The sequence below is a fragment of the Melospiza georgiana genome, chromosome 15, assembly GCF_028018845.1.
Source record: "Melospiza georgiana isolate bMelGeo1 chromosome 15, bMelGeo1.pri, whole genome shotgun sequence".
NCBI classification, from domain to species: Eukaryota; Metazoa; Chordata; class Aves; order Passeriformes; family Passerellidae; genus Melospiza; species Melospiza georgiana.
The window spans coordinates 14,839,058-14,857,845 of record NC_080444.1 but is presented as its reverse complement, the minus strand read 5'-3'; the positions used below and the strand labels follow the sequence as shown (position 1 = coordinate 14,857,845).

The window sequence follows — 18,788 nt, the reverse complement described above, 5'->3', positions numbered from 1 at the left end:
TTCAAACACAACTCCTGTACAGTGACTGACTTAAACAGAAAGCAGATTTAATAAAAAATAAAACCACTTTCTCTTTCCTATCATGTTATTTTAAAAATGTATTTAACACCTCTTCTTTCTGACAGTGCCCTCATGCCATAGTCAGGGTGGAACAAATGAAAGCAGAGATCCAGTGATGTCTCATGTGTCAGTGGAGTCCTCACAGAATAACCAGGACCCCTCCCGGGCACTGGAAATTGTTGGTTTTTAAGGTCTTTTGCAACTCAAACCGTTCCATGATTCTCCTCACCCACAATTGCTACTGTCTAATAAAGAAGGTTACAGGCTGTGTGTGATAGAGATAAAAGTTCAATGTCAGGCAGGTACACGGGACTATCACATATTCAAGTTCCAGAACAATGTGTTCCTAAGGTCTGTAAAATCTTTAATAAAACTCTCCTTCCTCCTCAGAAACTTGATCCTTATTGACTTAGACTCTGACCATTTTCCTATAGCTCACACCAGCTAATTTTAAATGAGATTTTAAGGGCAATAATTTCCCCCCAGAATGAATATTTAAGTAATAATTTCATAATAAGAACTTGGTATAATTTCATAGCACAAACAAGGGCAGGCTGGATACCCAGATCAGGTGAGGGTACTCCTGAGCGCCCTGACTGGGTAAATGCCAACATTTGCTGTGCAGACCTTGTGCTGCACTGACACAGCGGCTCCTGGGGCTGGACAGCACCTCCAACACAGTTTTACAGTCCACAGAGACACCCAGGTTCCTGTGTCTGGGTAAAAATGAGATTTCTGCCTTAACTGAACTGCAATGTGCAGCCTGAATGCATCTCAGGTGATTGCAGTGTAACAGCTCAGTGCAGGTCAGCTCATCAAATTCAGCTGCATCTGCAGCTTCCCTGCCCTGCAAACAGCTCATTAATTACAGATCACACAGCCCCATCCTTATCTCAGTGCATGTGAGAGCAAACCAGACTGCCACCAGCCAGACAACTGGAAATGTCACAGAGAGGGGAAATAACTGCTACAGAAAAGCACAGGAGAACGTGGTGGGGTTCCTGAAGCCATTCCAGAGCTGAGTGGAGCCATTCCTGCTGCACTAATTCACAGCAGCCAAAGCCTCACCCTGTCCTGGAGGAAATTTCTGCCCTCTGTGCTTCACCTCAAAGAATGTCAAATACAGGTTCTGTCCCTCACCTCTGCACACATGAACTAAAAGCCTGTTGAGCTCATGACACACAAGGCAGCAACCACTGATAATTCACATTTTTAAACAGATGTTGCCATGCTGGCACTTTATGGTCCCAGGGCATCAAATGTCCTTCATCCTATGTTGCTTGTTTGGACTAAATGTCAGTATCCACAGTTTCTGGAAACTTGTGAAAAGCTGGAGCTTGTTGTCCAAACATCCTTAAAATTCCAGTTTTGTGAATGCCCTCTTCTTGGCAGCTATTTTTTCTTTGTAATTTTGCTTTTCTCCTCAGGGTTGATTGACATGATTTCAGGCTTGGAACTTGGGCTGGCAAGGGAAGGACAATCTATGGAGTGGGACAATGAAAAAAATTATCACTGATTTATAGTAAACTAAATGTGAACCTAAAACCTTCCCCAAAAACTGAACTAAAATCTGAGCAAAACACAAGCAGAAATCCTGAACCCCTGTCTTAACACACAACACCAAATATCCCTTGGACATTGTGCTCCCTCCTTCCTGGTATTTGTTTCTGGGCACTTCCTTCACTTCCATTCTTACTACTTCTTTATTTTGAGTCACAGTATTTCAATAACAATTTATAATAACAGCTAGAAGTAAAACTCAATTTTTCCACCCACCTGAAAACATCTCTGCAAGATTCAATAAATAAAAGGGAACCTTTAACAGTATTTTTACAAAGAATAAACAGTTTCTAAATCATCACTCTTACTCATTTCCACTAGAATCCAAAATTTTCTTTTAAAGTACTTGTTTATTTTCTGCTATATTCAGGGTACCTTCAGATAATATTGAAGGACAGCTTTGACACTCTCCCTCCTCTTCCCCCAGGTTTGCAAGATGTTAAACGTGAACCCTTCAACCTTTGATTTTTCTACCTTCTCTATTAAACAGAAGACTTTTTTCATGGAAAACATTTTTCTTCCTTTGTGCCTCTTCAGAAGTACTATCAAATTTTTGTGAAAAGCAAATGAAATAAAATGAAACCCAAATTCTAACAGAATTCATGCCAACACTGTAGTTAGTGTTAAACCTGGGCCCATTCTGTTTTGCTGTCTGGTTATTCTGGTGAAGGTGCAGCATTAATTCCAATGGCAAATATTTCTACCCTCTCACAGAAAACAATCACTAACTACTCCAGTAGAAAACAGCTTCACTCTGACAACTTGCAAAAAGAGCCTAAATTCATAAAACTAATTTACTCACACTGTGTGTTAAAGTGTTGATAGAAAAACTTAGGTTTAAACAAACTGCATGTGTCTTTCCATAGATTGAACTCCACAGCAAGAAATAACTTTAACCTCTTTATCTTTCCCAAATCTGTAGAAATGACAACAAGGCCAGTCACCTCATCCACAACATTGTACATGAACATATTTTATTTACCTTGTATAAACCTATGTCAGTGTCTGAGATGTAAAGGGGTGAGTGGAGGAAATCAATTATTCACCTTTAGACCCCCCTCTATCTGGAGAACACACTTAGAGAAAGAGCTGCCAGGTTATGAAGGCTCTGAGGTGCTGACCTGCAGTGCTGTGGAGCCTCACACCAGTGAGGCATCACCTCCCAACCCACCTCAGACTCAGAAAATCAATCTGAACCCAGCAAACTTGGGCTTGTAGAATTCTGTTTGCCGTCAGTAAAAGCTATTACCTTTCATATAACGATTCCTGGAGATGTCAGGGAGAAAGGGTCAGGGCAAATAAAACAGATTTGTAACATTTTATTGAACAGCAGGAAATGTGTCGTTTGTTCATCATACTGCTGGATGTAAGGTCAATTTGCACATGTGTAAATAAACTTTTCCATGTTTTCAAAGCTGCTGCTCTGAGAACAGCTCAGGCAGTGACAGCCACAGAACCATCCAGGGAAGATTGAGGTACAGAGCACAGGGCTGGGAGCAGCAGAGGATCTGTGGCTGTAAATCCAGCTACAGCCACACTGTAAATTGTCAGTGGCTATTTTGTGCTGAGCCATCTGTTGCCTTGGCTACAGAGCCAGCAAGGATTTAAGGGTATCTGGATGTCTGTACAAGCTCCAGAAAACCCAGACTCTGCTGTTTGCCAAGAGCAGCCCTGAGCTGCATCACACAGTGAGCTGCTGGCCTGGGCACACATGTCACTGCTCAGGAACAAGCAGTGTTCAACACCCAGCTCCCTCTGACCTGTACAGCCAGAGCTTTCTGTCCCACATCCCAGGGGACACATCCTGCAGTGTTTCCCTCAAATGTAATTCCTGTATCTGTATCACAAGTAACTTAGCAAAGCTCATGGGAGGTGTTGTTCTCCATCAGCGCCTTTCTTCAGAGTAGATGGTGCTCTAAAATAGAATATTTGTGTGTAGATATAATTGTTTTCAGTTGAGAAGTGATCTTGTAAAACTTGATCACAGATCTGTTGGTGAGGGTTTGAAATGCTGCTCCACAGACTGCTTTCCATCTTCCAGAACTCTGGAAATGCGCTGAAAAAACACCAAAACAGATTTCATATGTTAAAATGAATATGTGCTGGATTCAGTAGTAAGTTTACTAATTACTTGTGCCTTTAAGCTGTAGCTAGAGAAAAAATACATTGACCAAATCCTGCATATTTTGAATTAATTTCTCTATTCTGCAAAACCTTAAACATGGACTTAAACCCATGCACATGATTCCAAACATGTTATGAAGCACTTCACAAGTGGCTTTTCATCTGTAGTTAGTCCTTTTTTCTGCCATGTAAGAGAGAACATTCAATCCTCTGTCTTCTATATGCTATTTAAATTTAAATATGAGTGGACGAGATAGTGCTGAAAAGCTGCAGCTCCTGGGTCTGAAATGAGCAAGTGTGTGATAAATTGCATATAAGTGAAATACTACAGACTTCACATTAATAGGTTATTCATGTTCCTATGAGAAAAAATGTGATTATGAGCACATTTAACTGAAGGCTTTCCTAAATGTTACTACGTGGTCCCTGAAGGCATAATCCTTTTTTTTTTTTTTTTTTAAGAAAATCCCAAAACACTGCAGAAAGTAATGAATATAAATTAAACTCATTATCCAGGAAAAAAGAAACCAAAACAACAAACCCTTTGCATTGAAAGATCAGAAAAGCTGGCATGTAAAATATTCCAGAATACTTTCGTTGGTAGCTACCCACATCTGCATTAAATGTCACCCTCCCATTACCTTCAAAGTAGGAAAACCCTCACATTCTGTGTCTGAATAGCTAACCTGGATATTACTTGGTCGTTTTTCTTTTTTTTCCTTTTCTTTTTTATTTAATTTTTTTTCCTGTCAAACACTACACTAAATGAAATAGTTTTAATTTTGTGAAAATTTCAGACATCAGTGAAACGTTGCTCACTTTAGAGGAAGGCAGCCGGCTTTAAACCAGTGACAGCTCCAGCAGAAGCCGATTTCCCCTTCGCGCTCATCATTTCCCCACAGCATCCCCGGGCGGTGCCCGCTCCCATCCCGGCGCTCCCATCCCGGCCCGGTCCCGCCGCTCCCCTCCCGCCCTGCGGCTCCGCTCTCGGCGGGCAGCCCGCGCCCTCTGGCGGTGCGGGAGCGGAGCTGCACACGGGGGTGCAGCCCGGCATCCTTCCATCCCTGTCTGCATCCTTCCAGTCCTGCATGCTTCCAGTCCTGCATCCCTCCATCCCTGCCTGCATCCTTCCATCCCTGCCTGCATCCTTTCAGTCCTGCATCCCTCCATCCCTGCATCCTTCCAGTCCTGCATCCTTCCATCCCTGCCTGCATCCTTCCAGTCCTGCATGCTTCCAGTCCTGCATCCCTCCATCCCTGCATCCTTCCATCCCTGCATGCTTCAAGTCCTGCATCCTTCCATTCCTCCATCCCTGCATCCTTCCTGTCCTGCATCCCTCCATCCCTCCATCCTTCCATCCGGGCATCCTTCCATTTTTCCACTTTCTTCCACTACTGCATCCTGGCATCCTTCCATCCCTGCATCCTTCCAGTTCTGCATTTTTCCACCCCTGCATCCTTCCATCTCTGCATCCCTCCATCCCTGCATGCTTCCATCCGTGCATCCTTCCATCCCTGCATCCCTTCATCCTTCCAACCCTGCATCCTCCATCCCTCCATCCTTCCCATTCCTGCATCCTTCCAGTTCTCCATCCCCGATTCCCTGCATCCCCCTTCATCCCTCCATTCCTGCATCTCTGCCTTCCTTCATCCTTCCACCCCTGCATCCCCCTACACCTGCATCTCTCAGTCCTTCCAGCCCTCCATTCCTGCATCTCTGCATTCCTCTATCCCGGAATCCATCCATCCATCCATCCATCCATCCATCCATCCATCCATCCATCCATCCATCCATCCATCCCTGAATCCATCCCAGAATCCATCCATCCATCCATCCATCCCCCCCCACTGGAAATGCTGCCCCAGCCAGCTTTGATTCCACTCCTCTCTCTGACAAAAGCAAAGAGTTTCCCTTATGAGCCCATTTGTCTCAAAAATACTTAATTTTCATAGCACAGAACTTAGGACTATGTAACCCTTCCCTTTTTCCCCCCTTCCCCCAAACACACAGGACCTACCATTGTTTTAAATAACTGGTTCACTTTCTTTCTTTTGAAGGTTTTCTTGTCACCATCTGAGGTGGAAGGGAACACTGGATGGCTCAGCCTGTGTGAGGCAATTGTTTCATCAGATGCCACAGTGCTGACAGACAGAGTTACTCCTTAGGATGGAAACAATATTGGTTACACAAAACAAAACCAAAAACGGAGAGTCAGACTGTAAGACAAAGCAGAACTCAAAATTGTGAAGTACTGCAATGATTAGAGAAAATAGAGACATTTTTAATCCAACTATAACCCTAGAATAAAAAATTAAATAATAGGTAAACAACAAACTCCATTACATTGAAACTGAACAGTGAAAAAAAAGAACCAATCTGGCCAAAGAATTAAAAATAGATAAACACATGCCAAAGAAGTGGGCCATGGCAGGCTGTTGTGTTGTGCTGAACATCTGTTACAGGCATCTGGAAAGAGAGGGGCAGTGAGAGGAATAGAGGAAATGCAGGCTAAGAAATGGGATGTCCTGTGGAGCAAGGGGGTGAAAGAGACTGAAACTGGGCCTGTTTGTCTGTGTGCCCCAGCCTAGAGATGAGCTCCAACTTCAGTCTCACTTTCCCTTTTCTTTCTCACATCTCTCTGGGGGCAGCTGTGTTATTTTGCTTCCCCTGCCTCCCTGGTAAGGCAATCTATGGGATTCCTCTCTGCCTTCAAAACCAGAAGTCAAAATCCTGTTATGGGGCAAGCTCTGGGGATATTCATCCCCCAGAACACAGCACAGAGCATTTCTCCCACTTGCTCACACTGCCCTTGGCTGTAAGCCTTGTTTGTGCTCCTGAGGCCCTATAGAGCAGGGAAGCTGAATAAACCTTGCCTCTTTGTAGGCAGTAGGAATGCTCACACTGTGCAAGGGAGTGAAATCAGAGCTCCAGGGGTAACAGAATTTGCATTTTGGCACAAGGTACTATGGTGTTACCCAGCACTTGGAGCAGTACAGCCTCACATGCACAGAACACTCTTCAATTATAATCTTTGTCCCAGTGGATTTCACAAGGGTGGAGAGAGCTGCCAGCCCTGCTAGGAGCAAACCCTTCATTGCTGTTTTCTTAAGATCCTAATAAAATTCAGAATTCTCACCCTGGGGTAAGCACCTTACCTGCGATAGTAGGCATAGAACGACTGACAGTGCTCATCTGCTTGAGGACAGAAGTTTTCTGAGGTGCCACCACGTGGTCTGAGAGGTTGGTGTCACTCATGAACTCGTATTTCCTTGATAGCTGTTAAATAAAAAAAGCCCAAACGTTAATGATGGACTGAGACTTTGGTTCATGTATCATATGAAGTACAGTCTAAAAATATGTAACAATTTTGCAGATAATTTATAGTTAGATAAAAACTTCTCATTCTACGTAGAAAAAAAGAATTCTAAAAAAGTTACAGAAGTAATCTGTGACCTGAAATCTGAATTCCTACCCTATTTTTGGCATAATACCATCAAACAACTCTGGGTGTGATCTGCAAAGAAAAATGAAGTTTTGAAAACATTTCATTTTAATTCCTATTGCATTAACATGCCCAGCTTGGCTGCTGCAAAGCTTTGTCACTGAGTTTTTGAAGCAGAAGAAAATCCTCTAACTCAATTCACAGTGGGATCCCCACAGTTTGGTGTATGTGTTATCTAATTTCATCAAAAGCCAAAGGTGTTACTTGGTTTTCTATATCAGGGCTCCTCAAAGGATGACTGTGCTTTATCTCTCTTTTGCACAAGGACATGCAGTGTAAGACAGTCATAATCATCCATGAGTTTCTCTGTGCTTCCCCAAACAGCCTTGGCTTTCTCCTCCATTCATTTTACCTTTGATGATTCCTTCAAACAGTTTTGATCAAATTATTTATGCTCCCTCCATGTATTTCAGCAATCTGTTACTGCCTGGCTTTTTAATTTAGATGGGGCCTGTGTATCTAAAGAACATACACTAAAATCAAATTCTCTTCAGGATTAAACTGTGTGTGTAAAAAAGGCCCAGTGTAAGTGACATAAGTCACTGGAATGATCCAGCAGGGCAATAAAAGCCCTTGGATGATCTATGGAGTGTTTCCAAACTTCAGTCTGGCACCACTGAAGGAGCAGTGTTTGCAATCTTGCAGTTTCCTAACAGCTGCATGTTCCATAACAAGGTACAAAACGTCCAGGGCTCATCACTTCTGAATCAGCCCTGACTGCGAGGAGCTGCCGTGAAATGTCAGCACAGTCAATTGCCTCTCCACAGGAAAGCAGCTTAACCCTCCCCACACAGTGCTCCTTTTTCAGCTAACCAGAATCTGCCAGAGCCTCACAGCTCTGGTATCTGTCACCAGAAGCCAGGAGGGATGATCTGATTTTCTCACTGATTTGTTTTCTCTGCAGCATCTCACATGTTTCATTCATGGCAGGGCAGATCATCTCTGCATCCTTCCCTTTATGACAGCTGCAGTTCTCTGGGATATATTTTCCTTTTTTAAGGAAAGGGGTAATGTCCTCTTTTTCATGGATTATAAAACACTAAATCAGTGACATACACATTTCATGTCAGAGATAGAAATATCAGCTGCTGCCTTCTCATCAGCAAACACCACACTGCTTCTTTTTGTTCTTTTTTTGGACCTTCTCATCTTGACTTCAGGATGAGGATTATTTTGAGGAGCAGTCTCCTCTGCTTCTGCCTTTCCTTGCTTTGGTAGCACTGCTTCCAGATCAAAGCTGCAGGAGCAAAAGAAAGAAAAGTACAAGTTTCTTAGTGATATTTTAAAAGCTGCTGGTATTCTGATGTCATTTCCCCATGAAATATAAATGCAGGTCATTCTCTCCTTCTACTTTCTAGGCAGCCTTGCAAACTGCTGGCAAAAAGTATCTGATGTGCTTTAGCAGCTGGCAACTGGAGATACAAATAAGATGCCTTCAGGCAGTGTGACACCATCTTAAAATGTAGTGAAGAACGTAAAATATTAAAATGAGCTCAAATCCCTCTTTATAGATTTGTGCATCAGCTTAACTAAACAGAGCAGAGCTCACATGGCAAGTTGATGTCTGGTGATGGTGGTGCTGAAAGTGAGGCAGGCTGTTCTGCTTGTACAAGGACCAAAGGGGAACAGAGTATTTTAGTCTGTTGCCATGTTTTAAATGCATTCTCCTATTTATTTCACCATGTTGGACAAGACTGCACACATCCAGAGATTAACCCCCCCTTCCATCTTCTTTCTTCCTCTAATTTTTACAGTTTAAAAATTGGGCTACTTCTCATTAAAAAAAACCAAACCAAACCATGAAATTGGTGCTTGCTTTACTCCCTTCTCAACCTTTGGAGCATGGGACTGAACTTATGTTACAACATAAAATTGATAAACCAAGAAGTGTGGTCAATCTGTTGACCTAGAAACAAATTAGCATCCTAAGAACCAAAAGCAGGTGCAGGATGCCTTGTCTGGCTGTGTCAGAGGTGTCCTGGTGTGCTGCAGCACACAAATGATGTTGGTCTGCTCCACCCTTCTGGAGGGCAGCAGGAGCAGCTTCAGGAATCTCAAAGAAGAACAAGGCCTGTCTTAAAAACCAACCCTTCCACATTAGGGTCATACACCACTGGAATTTTTCAAAGTGAACTACTCAGAAAGGGAGATCAGATGTTGAAAAAATAATCAAACACTGCTCAACAGGTTCAGTTTTACATGTACCTTGTTTGGGAGGAAGTTTTGTGTGCCTGAAAGATAATTTATAAAGGGAACTAAACAATTCGTGGATGAAAAAGCTATACCTATAATTGTTCTCTCAAATTTAAAAGTCTCTTTGTTTTCCATTAGGCAAAGCATTTTACATTATTATAGACTTTACTAAAACTAGACTTTAGACTTTACTAAAATCTTCCACCTCCTTTTCAAGTTTGTAAAATGTAATTACAAAAGGAACAACCTTTACAAACAAAATATCCTAATTAAGTTAAAAGCTGTTTAAAAAGAAACTTGTAAAAAACCACAGATCTTGGTGTTTGAAAAGTAATTTAATTTTTAAACTACTTATTTTCTGAAAATGAAATACCACTTTTTTTTTTTTTTATGAGAGTTGAACACATTTTGTCTATTAAGTTTGAAACACTGTAGTTTTCAGCATAGAGGAAGTGATAGCTACAATTTAAAACAATGTTGGTGTAGTCTAAAAAGGCTGCTGGTGATTTTCCTTGCGTTTATAAAATCTTACTGTTTCATCTCATAAAACTGATTAAAAAACAGGACTGAAAAAGAGGAATTATTTATAACCAAGCGCATTTGTAACCAACCTTTCTGAGGCAGGTTTCCTGGGAGTGCTGCAGTCGGAGCTGATGGAGCGCATGGAGATGAAGGATAACTGGCGGTAGGATTTCAGCATCGACCTCGGCCGCCCCACCCTCTTCTCATCAAACTCTGGCTACAGCAGGGAAAGAGAAACACATCCTGTCAAACTCCTGGCTCTTAATTCATCCTCCTAACACAGGGCTTCAACACTGTGCAGGTGTTTAGCACCTGGCATTAAAGAAGTTGTCTGCTCCCATTAATTACTGCGATTTGTCCTGGATCTGGATGAGCTCTTACTCTTCAAAACTTCCAAACTCAATTCACAAAGTACATTCTCCACAAAATTATAAATAGGCTGGGTTTCTTAACCCAAACCTGCCCAAACCAATCCTAAACACAATTCACAAAGCACATTCTCTGCAAAATTTAAATAGGTTGGGGTTTTTAACCCAAACCCACCCGAACCCTCCCAAACTCAATTCACAAAGTTCATTCTCTGCAAAATTTTAAATAGGTTGGGTTTTTTAAGTGCTGGTCCTAAGAGTGTTGGAGGGCTCAAGCAAGAGGCAGTATCTCTGATTGTGGATTACAGCCTCTGTTTTTGCAATTATTATTGCTATAATATTATTATAATAATATATTATCATATAATTATAATTATATAACTTAATATTTTAACAATATCATATAATTATAATATATTAGATGTAAATATATATTATAATATATGTTGTATTATATATTTTAGCATTATAGTATGTTATATATTGTATACTATATATTATATATAATACATATTAATGATATTATAATATAATATAATATAATATAATATAATATAATATAATATAATAGATATAATATTACACAATTTCAAGTAAATCATTGCAATTGCTGCCTCTATTATTGCAAAATAAAAGCAATATTCAGATAGATATATAGAATTTTCATCATACTGGTATATAATACAGCACATATCCAAAATTTAAATTAGAAACTTGCTACTTTTCCCCTTATAACATTCTATTATAAAATCACCAATGCTGAAAGGAAAAATATAAAATAATTTCCAAAGCAACTGGCATTTAATCACAAAAAGCAGGCAATGTCATTCTTGCTACCCTGCACAACTCAGATAGAATATTTTATTCAAGAATTATCTGGGGAGTTTGTGTTCAGAAGTTATCCTTCAATTGCCAGATATTTCAGTTTGTTCTCAACTAATATTTATAGTATTATACACATGACAGGTTTTACTTCACAACACAGCTGGAAGTGGCTGGCACAGGGAGACATCAATTGCAGATCAAAGCCCTAAACCACTAAGAAAAATTACAAAGAGAACAAACATAAGAACTTGCTTTTACTTCCTCAATAAGGCTGAAAAGATTTGCAATTTTAAGTCGTAATAAAATATAGAAAAAATCTTCCAGAGTGAGGAATATCTACTGTGTCAGAGAATTGAATCAGCTCTTGGATGACACAACTCAGATCTTACTATTTTTATATCACAAGAAAATCCATATGCAAAACAAAATAGCATGTTTTTGTTTAGAAGAAGATGTGTGTTAAATAAAGAGAAATTGGGTAGAGGTTAAAAGGAGAGTAATACCAATTCTCTGGCTCCATATTGTTTTTCCACTTTAACTTTTAAATGCATGAAACATTCCTCCATCCGGTCATGGAAAGGACGAAGATTATCAGAAACTCTTCTTCCATGAATTTTAATTCCAGCCCCAAGGAAAGGTATCTTAGGAGGAACAAAAGAAGAAAAAGGTGAGACTTTTCATTTGTGTCCAACAACCTCTCTGGCTGTGTTTAAATTATCTTGGCAATCAACTGCAAATTTCTTCCTGTGACTGGCAGGTGGATTTGCCCATTGATGTCAGCTTGGAGCAGCAGATACAAGATGGAAAAGGCTCATGGAAAATGGGTTTTCCCAGTAAATTTCTGAAAAATGATAGTTGCTTCATAGAAACTATTTTCTCTCTTCTATATATTTAATATTACGAGATTTGTGCAAAATACTTTTAGCTCCCCTGCTGCTGCTAACCTTTTCTAATTGCTTTACTTCAGCTTTTAACTCTTTTGCATTAATATCTGGGATATTTTTGTAAAATCCACTTAGATTCCACACTTCCTTTTTGTGTTCTGACTCAGTAAACACTGTGAACACTGATCCACCCGTCACATTGATCATATTTTATGGAAGTGAAATTCCAAAATAACTTTTAAAATTGTGGTATTAAAGCCCATCTTTTACTGACAGATCTGTTTGGATTTGGAGGGATAGGTAGAAATTCCTTAGAGGGATTTGGAGGGATAGGCAGAAATTCCCCTTATTTTCTAATGCCAGGTCAGTCAACCCCACTGAATTCATGGAGAGATTCTGATGGCCAGAAAACAATCACACACAGAGCTGTGGTGGGCAATGACACAGGAGAAACTGTAAAGGTACAACTCAAATAATAACCAAACTGGGATGAATCAAAATGAAAAAGGAAGAAACTTCAAAAACATTAAGAAAACAGTACAAACTATTCCACTGAAACTATTTGGGAGATTCATTTCAAGGCTGGGAGAGGAATGAACAGTAAATTTGTGCTGTTTCTCATCTATGAACGAGAGACAGAATCATGGAATCATTGACTAGTTTGGGTTGGAAGGGATCTTTAAAGGTCATCCAGTCCAACCCCTTGCCATAGACAGGGACAATTCCATCAGTTGCTCAGAGCCAACCTGACCTTGGACGTTTCCAGGGATGTTTCTAGTAAGTACAAAAAATGAGATGTGGAACATGAGGAGAAACACCTTGAGCCATTCATTTCTGATAGTAAAATCCCAGATGAACTCCCACTATTTCTTACCATCTCTCTATCTATCTATTGATAGCAATGGTTTGTATTTGGTTAATGGAAAGAGAATGGATAATTTCTGAGGTCATGTTTTTTTCTGCTTCATTATCATTATCAGGTCAGCAGAAAGAGCCATTTTCTCTTGAATCTCAGCAAAACCAGAATTTTTTCTGCTACTATCTTCCACAGGTGCATTTTTCTTCTTGAGGACAAAAGGGTTCTGCAGGCTGGTTGTCTCATTTTACATACACAGTATATAAAATAATAAATAGTAAAGCCAAATAACCTCAGTGCTGCCAGTATAGGGAGAATATTCAGTTCCCCTCTGGAGATACAGATAAGAATGTTTGCTTATAGTCTTCCATGCTGTTTACCACACAGAAGAAACACAGCAGAAATCCTGAAGGGCCACTGAGCATGAAAATAAATCCTGAGAGCAGCAAATACTTCATTAATGTTTCTAGTGGACAAAAAACCCAAACCAACCCCCACAAAAAACCCCAAATACTCTAGGAAAGAGCTATTTCCCAAGAGAGTTTCTGACATTTGCCAACCCCAGAAATTCATGAAATCATTATGACTTTTGTCATGCTCTCAGTTTTCTCTTCAGGAATACAACCCAAGCTGGAAATCCCATCCCTTTTAATTATAAATGTGGCCTGATATATGTGGCATTTGATAAACCATTCCAGATGATGTGTTGTACAAAATACCTTTCAAGGGTTAAAAAGAAGGGGAAATGACACAATCAGCTCAATTCTGTGTTCTCCTGCTAGACAGGAATGGAACAAAGGAACCCTGGTGAAGCCCCAGTGGTGGCTGTCAGTGAGAAATTACCTGCCAAGCAATCAGATCTTTGAGTCTGTTCAGCTTCTCGGTATCCTCTGGATGGTGTTTGATATATTCTTCTGTAAAGAAAGCCTTAGGAGAAAAAAAATTACAGTCCATCATTTTGACATGTAAAGAAATCAAGCATTAATCCACAGAGCCCAGCTGGTGATCATAATATTGGTCATCAAAGAGGAGAGGCACATGAATGGTCCTCAGCCAGATGCTGCTGGTGATAATTTCTCCCTCTATCAGCTGGGAACTGAGGTGCACTTTTTAAAAAGATATATTTGGTCTTTATCCAGCACTTCTGACTTTGAGACCCTTATTATGAAACCAAATTATTATTTTTTTTATTAAGTTTACAGTGAAACTAAAAAGGCACAGGTTTGGAGTATCATGCTTTACATCAACTGACAAATTCAGTTATTCTGGTTTGACTTCAAAGACAGAGGTGACCAGGAAAGGAGGATATGAGGATCCTTTAACTGATGGAATGATTGCTTTCCTATTCCCCATCCCCACTGCACTGCCACTTTAACAAGGATGTAGGAGGATTATGAAATGGTGCACCTGAAAATGTTCTTTGCAGTGACTCCAAAGCTCCTACCTTCTCATATTTAGCAAAGCCACCCATAACAGCTGGATCAACAATTCCGTTCAGCAGCATGGAAAGTGGATTAATAGGGAGGTTCTCATCACTCTGGTACTGGTTAATCATCATCAAAATCTTTTCATTTGTCGTGGACATAGTCTCAATAGCATTCTCTAAAGGACTAATTGTGCACTGTAAAGAAACAAAAGAGTTCAAAGGTTCATAAAGATATAAAAAAATCATTTTGGTTTATAAAACTCATGTACATTAACAACAGTTTTGCAATTCAGCAAACCCACACAGACCTGTTCAGTTCTGAAACTATAAATCAGGCATAAGATATATTGATCCTGTATTGAGCAGTGGAAAGATTAAATGTAAATAATAATGATTTTGAATGTATAAAAAGAGAGGACTGTAGCCTTGTTGATAATTTTGCAGACTGGTTTGAACACCTGCAAGCTGGGCAGACCCTGAGCCCATCAATACTCACGTGGGAGATGGAGACCACCTCAAACCAGCGCAGGATCCCTGGGAGTTTGTAGGCTGTGACAAAGGAGGTCCTCTCAATCCACATAGACTATTAAAAGACATAGCAGGAGAAAATGATATTTCAGGATTGAAACTTTCATCTTTTCTGCCTTCTGAGATATCAAAGGGAAATAGAGGTAGATGGAAAATATATGCATATTTTTTGAATAAAAAGACACTGCAAACTGAATCTAGCACAGTGATTGAGCAAATAGTTTTCCTGATTTCAGATTAGGTCATCTTCAGGCACAAAGCCTGCACAAAGCAGGGGAAAAAGAAAATTACCTTTGAATCTTTTAGTCTGTGTCCCTAGTTTTGCCATTACAGATGGAAGAGCTGTCATTAAATGACCTGCTCTCGCCTCTACCCAGATTATATTTCCTCCCTCCACATTCAAAATGCATTTCTGCAATTAAAAGCAGTAATAGCCCTATAACAACTTGCCAGAATTCTGACCTTTTTTTGTTTCTCTCATTTTTCTTTTCTGAACAAGACTGGCTGTTGGTATTTGGAATAGCCACTGTTTCATTTACCCTGCTGCTCCTTATTTCAGAATCAGCTCATGGAGAAATACCATAATAGATGTAATGAAGACACTCCAGCTGTCCAAGTTTCCACCTCTTTGAAGGAAATATGCACCTTATCTGTTGTCCTCAGCAATGAAAACATCAACAATTTAGCTCTCCTAAAACCATTTCAGGGTATTTTCATAAATGGGCCCAAACTCTCTCATTTGCAAAGGAAGCCAAGGTGCTGCTGAGTATTGACAGCACATCCTGGGTTGCCAGAGTAGAGTTTGTGTCTGAGGTGCTGATTTAACTGCAGGTAGGAAGCTCTTACATGAAAGTGTCCACTCTGCTAATCAGCACACACATAACAGAAACTGTACATTTTGTAAGAAATGGCTTTTTCCAGCAGTATGCCAAGAGCACAGCTTTAGCCATAAGGCTTGAATGGGATGTTTTTCAAAACAAACCATAAAATACCAGATACCTGTAAAATAAAAATACAGACACCACATTTTTATGCTTAACACTGAAAAGTAATTTATGGTGGTGTAGATTTCTCAGAATATTTGAAGAGTGAAGGCCATTCCTCAGCATTCCACAATTAGGCATGGGAGTAAAAATGACATAAGCAGTTCTCTCACGAGGTGAGATTTCACAGGACCCATGAAAGCAGACAGCACTCACCCCATTGCCAGCCTGGCAGCTGATGGAAATGTTGTTAACTACAAGCAGCAAAGCATTTGATATTTATTTACATGTCACCTTGTTTCCTAATGAAAACCTGTATCAGAAAATGTTCCTGCTTAACACAAACACGTTGAACATGTTTAACTGCATAATTTACCTGCATATTTACCTGCAACTGGAACAGTGATGTATAATTAAGTACGCAGGGGTAGTGCTGAAACAGAGAAGTCTTGCATTTGGGTTTTTGAACCAGATCTTAAAGTTAAGGTGTATATAAAGAGTAATCTGAGTCTAAGAAAGGAGCTAGGATCAAAATTCAGTTACCAGAACTACATCCATCACCTTGTGGTTAATTTACTTACAGCAAATTCATTTTCAGGGTCAACAGATCCTCTTCTGACTGGTCTTGAATAGTGGAACGTCTGCACGTTGTTTGACTTATAAAAGCTGAAAGATTTTAAAATTACTATTGTAAAATCCAGAAACCACAAATTAATAGATCTTTTTATCACAGAGAAATATTTCATTTTGAGTAGTTGAGTTTTTAATTAAAAGTAAATTTACTGCTCAGAAAAAAAAGGACTTTACTGGAAACTCAGAAGGCAACTACTTTATCTATAAATCAGAGTCAACACACAGTATTTTATAAGTATTAAGCTTCAGCTTGTTACTGAGTGTATTTCCCAGGTATAAAAATTCCAGAACTTCCAGATTAATGTTCAAATCTACAGGAGGACTAGAAGAGATTTTTCCTCTCCTGTCTTGCTGTGGCACATGCCCTGCTTGCCACTTTATCCTGGTTTATGAAAGGAGTCTCTTTCATTCCAAAGAACTGACTGAGCAGAGCAGCTATTTTCACCTGGAGTGGAACATGGCACTCCATGAAAAAGCAATTTAATCTTGTCTAACAATCCTGCTCTCAATGCTGAGCAACATTCAACAAATTCAACAACTGAAGCCATTAATAACAATTTTGTGAGATAGATAATGGAATGTATTTAAGTGCTTCTAGAAGGGTACACCAATGTAAAGAATCCTTTGCAAATTCATGTAAAATTCATGTTATTCATATTAAATTCTGTTCTATTCAGCTAATGTTTCATTCTCCATCATTGTGAGCACATCTTTCCACTAAACTTGCAACCACTTGGCTTTTAGCACTGGCTAAAAGCAGAGTTTTTTGTGCTGCTGCTAAATATTTTGCTTTCCAGAGAAAAATCTCTAGTTTGTGTTTTTAGTATTCCTTTTAAAGATGAATTAAATTTAAACCCCTGTTAAGTAAAAGCTCATTTTGCAGAAAAAAAAAAAAATCGCAGAAATCTCTTCCAGTAAAACTGAACCATGTTTTGAAAGCCCAAAAAACCAAACAGAGCAGCCCCAAACATCTGATTTAAGCAAACCATGGTATGCTAGTTCATAGGAAACTATGATTTCTGACCCAAACTGCTAAGATTTTCTTCATCAGAAAAGAAATATAACTGGAAAATACTGCCACACTGAGTCAGATCCCTTTATGCAGTTCCAGCTGAAAGGAATATATTGAAGCTCTTTGATAGAATAAATTCATTGTCAACACCTAATGTAATGAACAATTAAATGCCCAATAAAGTAAACTCATAAAAGTAAATCTTTGAGCCCAGATGTAATCAGCAGTTTGGTTGAATTCTGCAGCTGAGACAAACCATTAAAAAATCTCCCCTATGAGCAGAGATTGTACTTTACAAGGAACACTTTGCTACATAAACTGAAGCAGTTTGAAGTGTGGCTGGCTCTACACCTAAATCTGGTCCAACAGGACCACATTTATAATCTGCCTTTCAGTTACTGATTTTAAAATGAATCAGTAGTTGAAATAAGAGCCACAATTTTTTGTGGCTTTTTGGGTTGGGTTGTTTTTTGGTCTGTCTTTGTTTATTTTAAAATCCTGTCACACCAGACCTGTGCTTGGATCTGCTTTATTTACTTTGGTGTACGTGGGGAGGTGATTCTTATTTTTCCACTCTGAGTCAGTGCTACTTCAGTAAAGATTCCATAGAGAAGGCGGCAGACCAAGGCCAAAACTGGTTTGGAAGCAGCTCTTGGCCAGTCTCTTCTCAAAATACTTTGCTCAATTAATTTCGTTTATTCCTTTACAAAACCCACATTCCATTGCACCAGCAGAAACCATTTTGCCACCATGTATTCAGACAAGATATAAAAAGATTCTTTCATTCAAGAGCCTTCATTCAACCATTCTCACACTGCCAGTCACCTCCAAGAGCCCTCTCCCCACCCCTTGTCTGAGAAGCTGGGATGAAATCTCAATAACTTCAACCCAAAGCACAGATTCCACCTCCCTGCCCTGCATCCATGAGTTATTTCTTCAGTGGTACATGGGCACAAGCTCTCCCATGGAGTTCCTGAGGAACATCCAGGACAGGTTGGATGGAGCTCTGAGCAGTGTCCCTCACAAACTCTTCTCTGATTCTAGGAGTACATAAGTCAGTTAGTTAATACAACAAAAACTCCAAGATTCATTGGCAAATGACTGAATTCACAAAATAATGGTAGTCAATTTAGGAACATAGACTGATTTTCATTATACTGTCTACTACAGAAATTCACTTACTTTATGATTTGATCAGGCACTGCCTTATTTTTGAATCTAGGCTGCTCCTCCAGGACTGGCTGTACTGTAAAACATTGGATATCTGAAAGTGTGAAAGTTAAGGGCATGTTATTAACTATTAGTATGAAAT

The 18,788-nt window shown here is 39.7% G+C and overlaps 1 protein-coding gene across 1 annotated transcript in view; it reads right to left on the bottom strand.

Annotated features, from left to right (window-relative positions):
* Positions 1 to 2,953: 2,953 nt before the first annotated feature.
* Positions 2,954 to 18,788, bottom strand: part of DOCK2 (dedicator of cytokinesis 2) — a 159,849-nt gene continuing 144,014 nt past the window's right edge. Inside the window, exons 42-52 of the mRNA XM_058034687.1 lie at positions 18,659 to 18,740; positions 16,413 to 16,497; positions 14,817 to 14,903; positions 14,339 to 14,515; positions 13,738 to 13,821; positions 11,658 to 11,795; positions 10,051 to 10,178; positions 8,303 to 8,483; positions 6,900 to 7,020; positions 5,762 to 5,904; positions 2,954 to 3,676 (exon numbers count right to left, since the gene is read on the bottom strand). Of these exons, the coding sequence (XP_057890670.1) occupies positions 3,602 to 3,676; positions 5,762 to 5,904; positions 6,900 to 7,020; positions 8,303 to 8,483; positions 10,051 to 10,178; positions 11,658 to 11,795; positions 13,738 to 13,821; positions 14,339 to 14,515; positions 14,817 to 14,903; positions 16,413 to 16,497; positions 18,659 to 18,740 (1,301 nt within the window). The 3' untranslated portion in view covers positions 2,954 to 3,601. The remainder of the gene's footprint in view (positions 3,677 to 5,761; positions 5,905 to 6,899; positions 7,021 to 8,302; positions 8,484 to 10,050; positions 10,179 to 11,657; positions 11,796 to 13,737; positions 13,822 to 14,338; positions 14,516 to 14,816; positions 14,904 to 16,412; positions 16,498 to 18,658; positions 18,741 to 18,788) is intronic.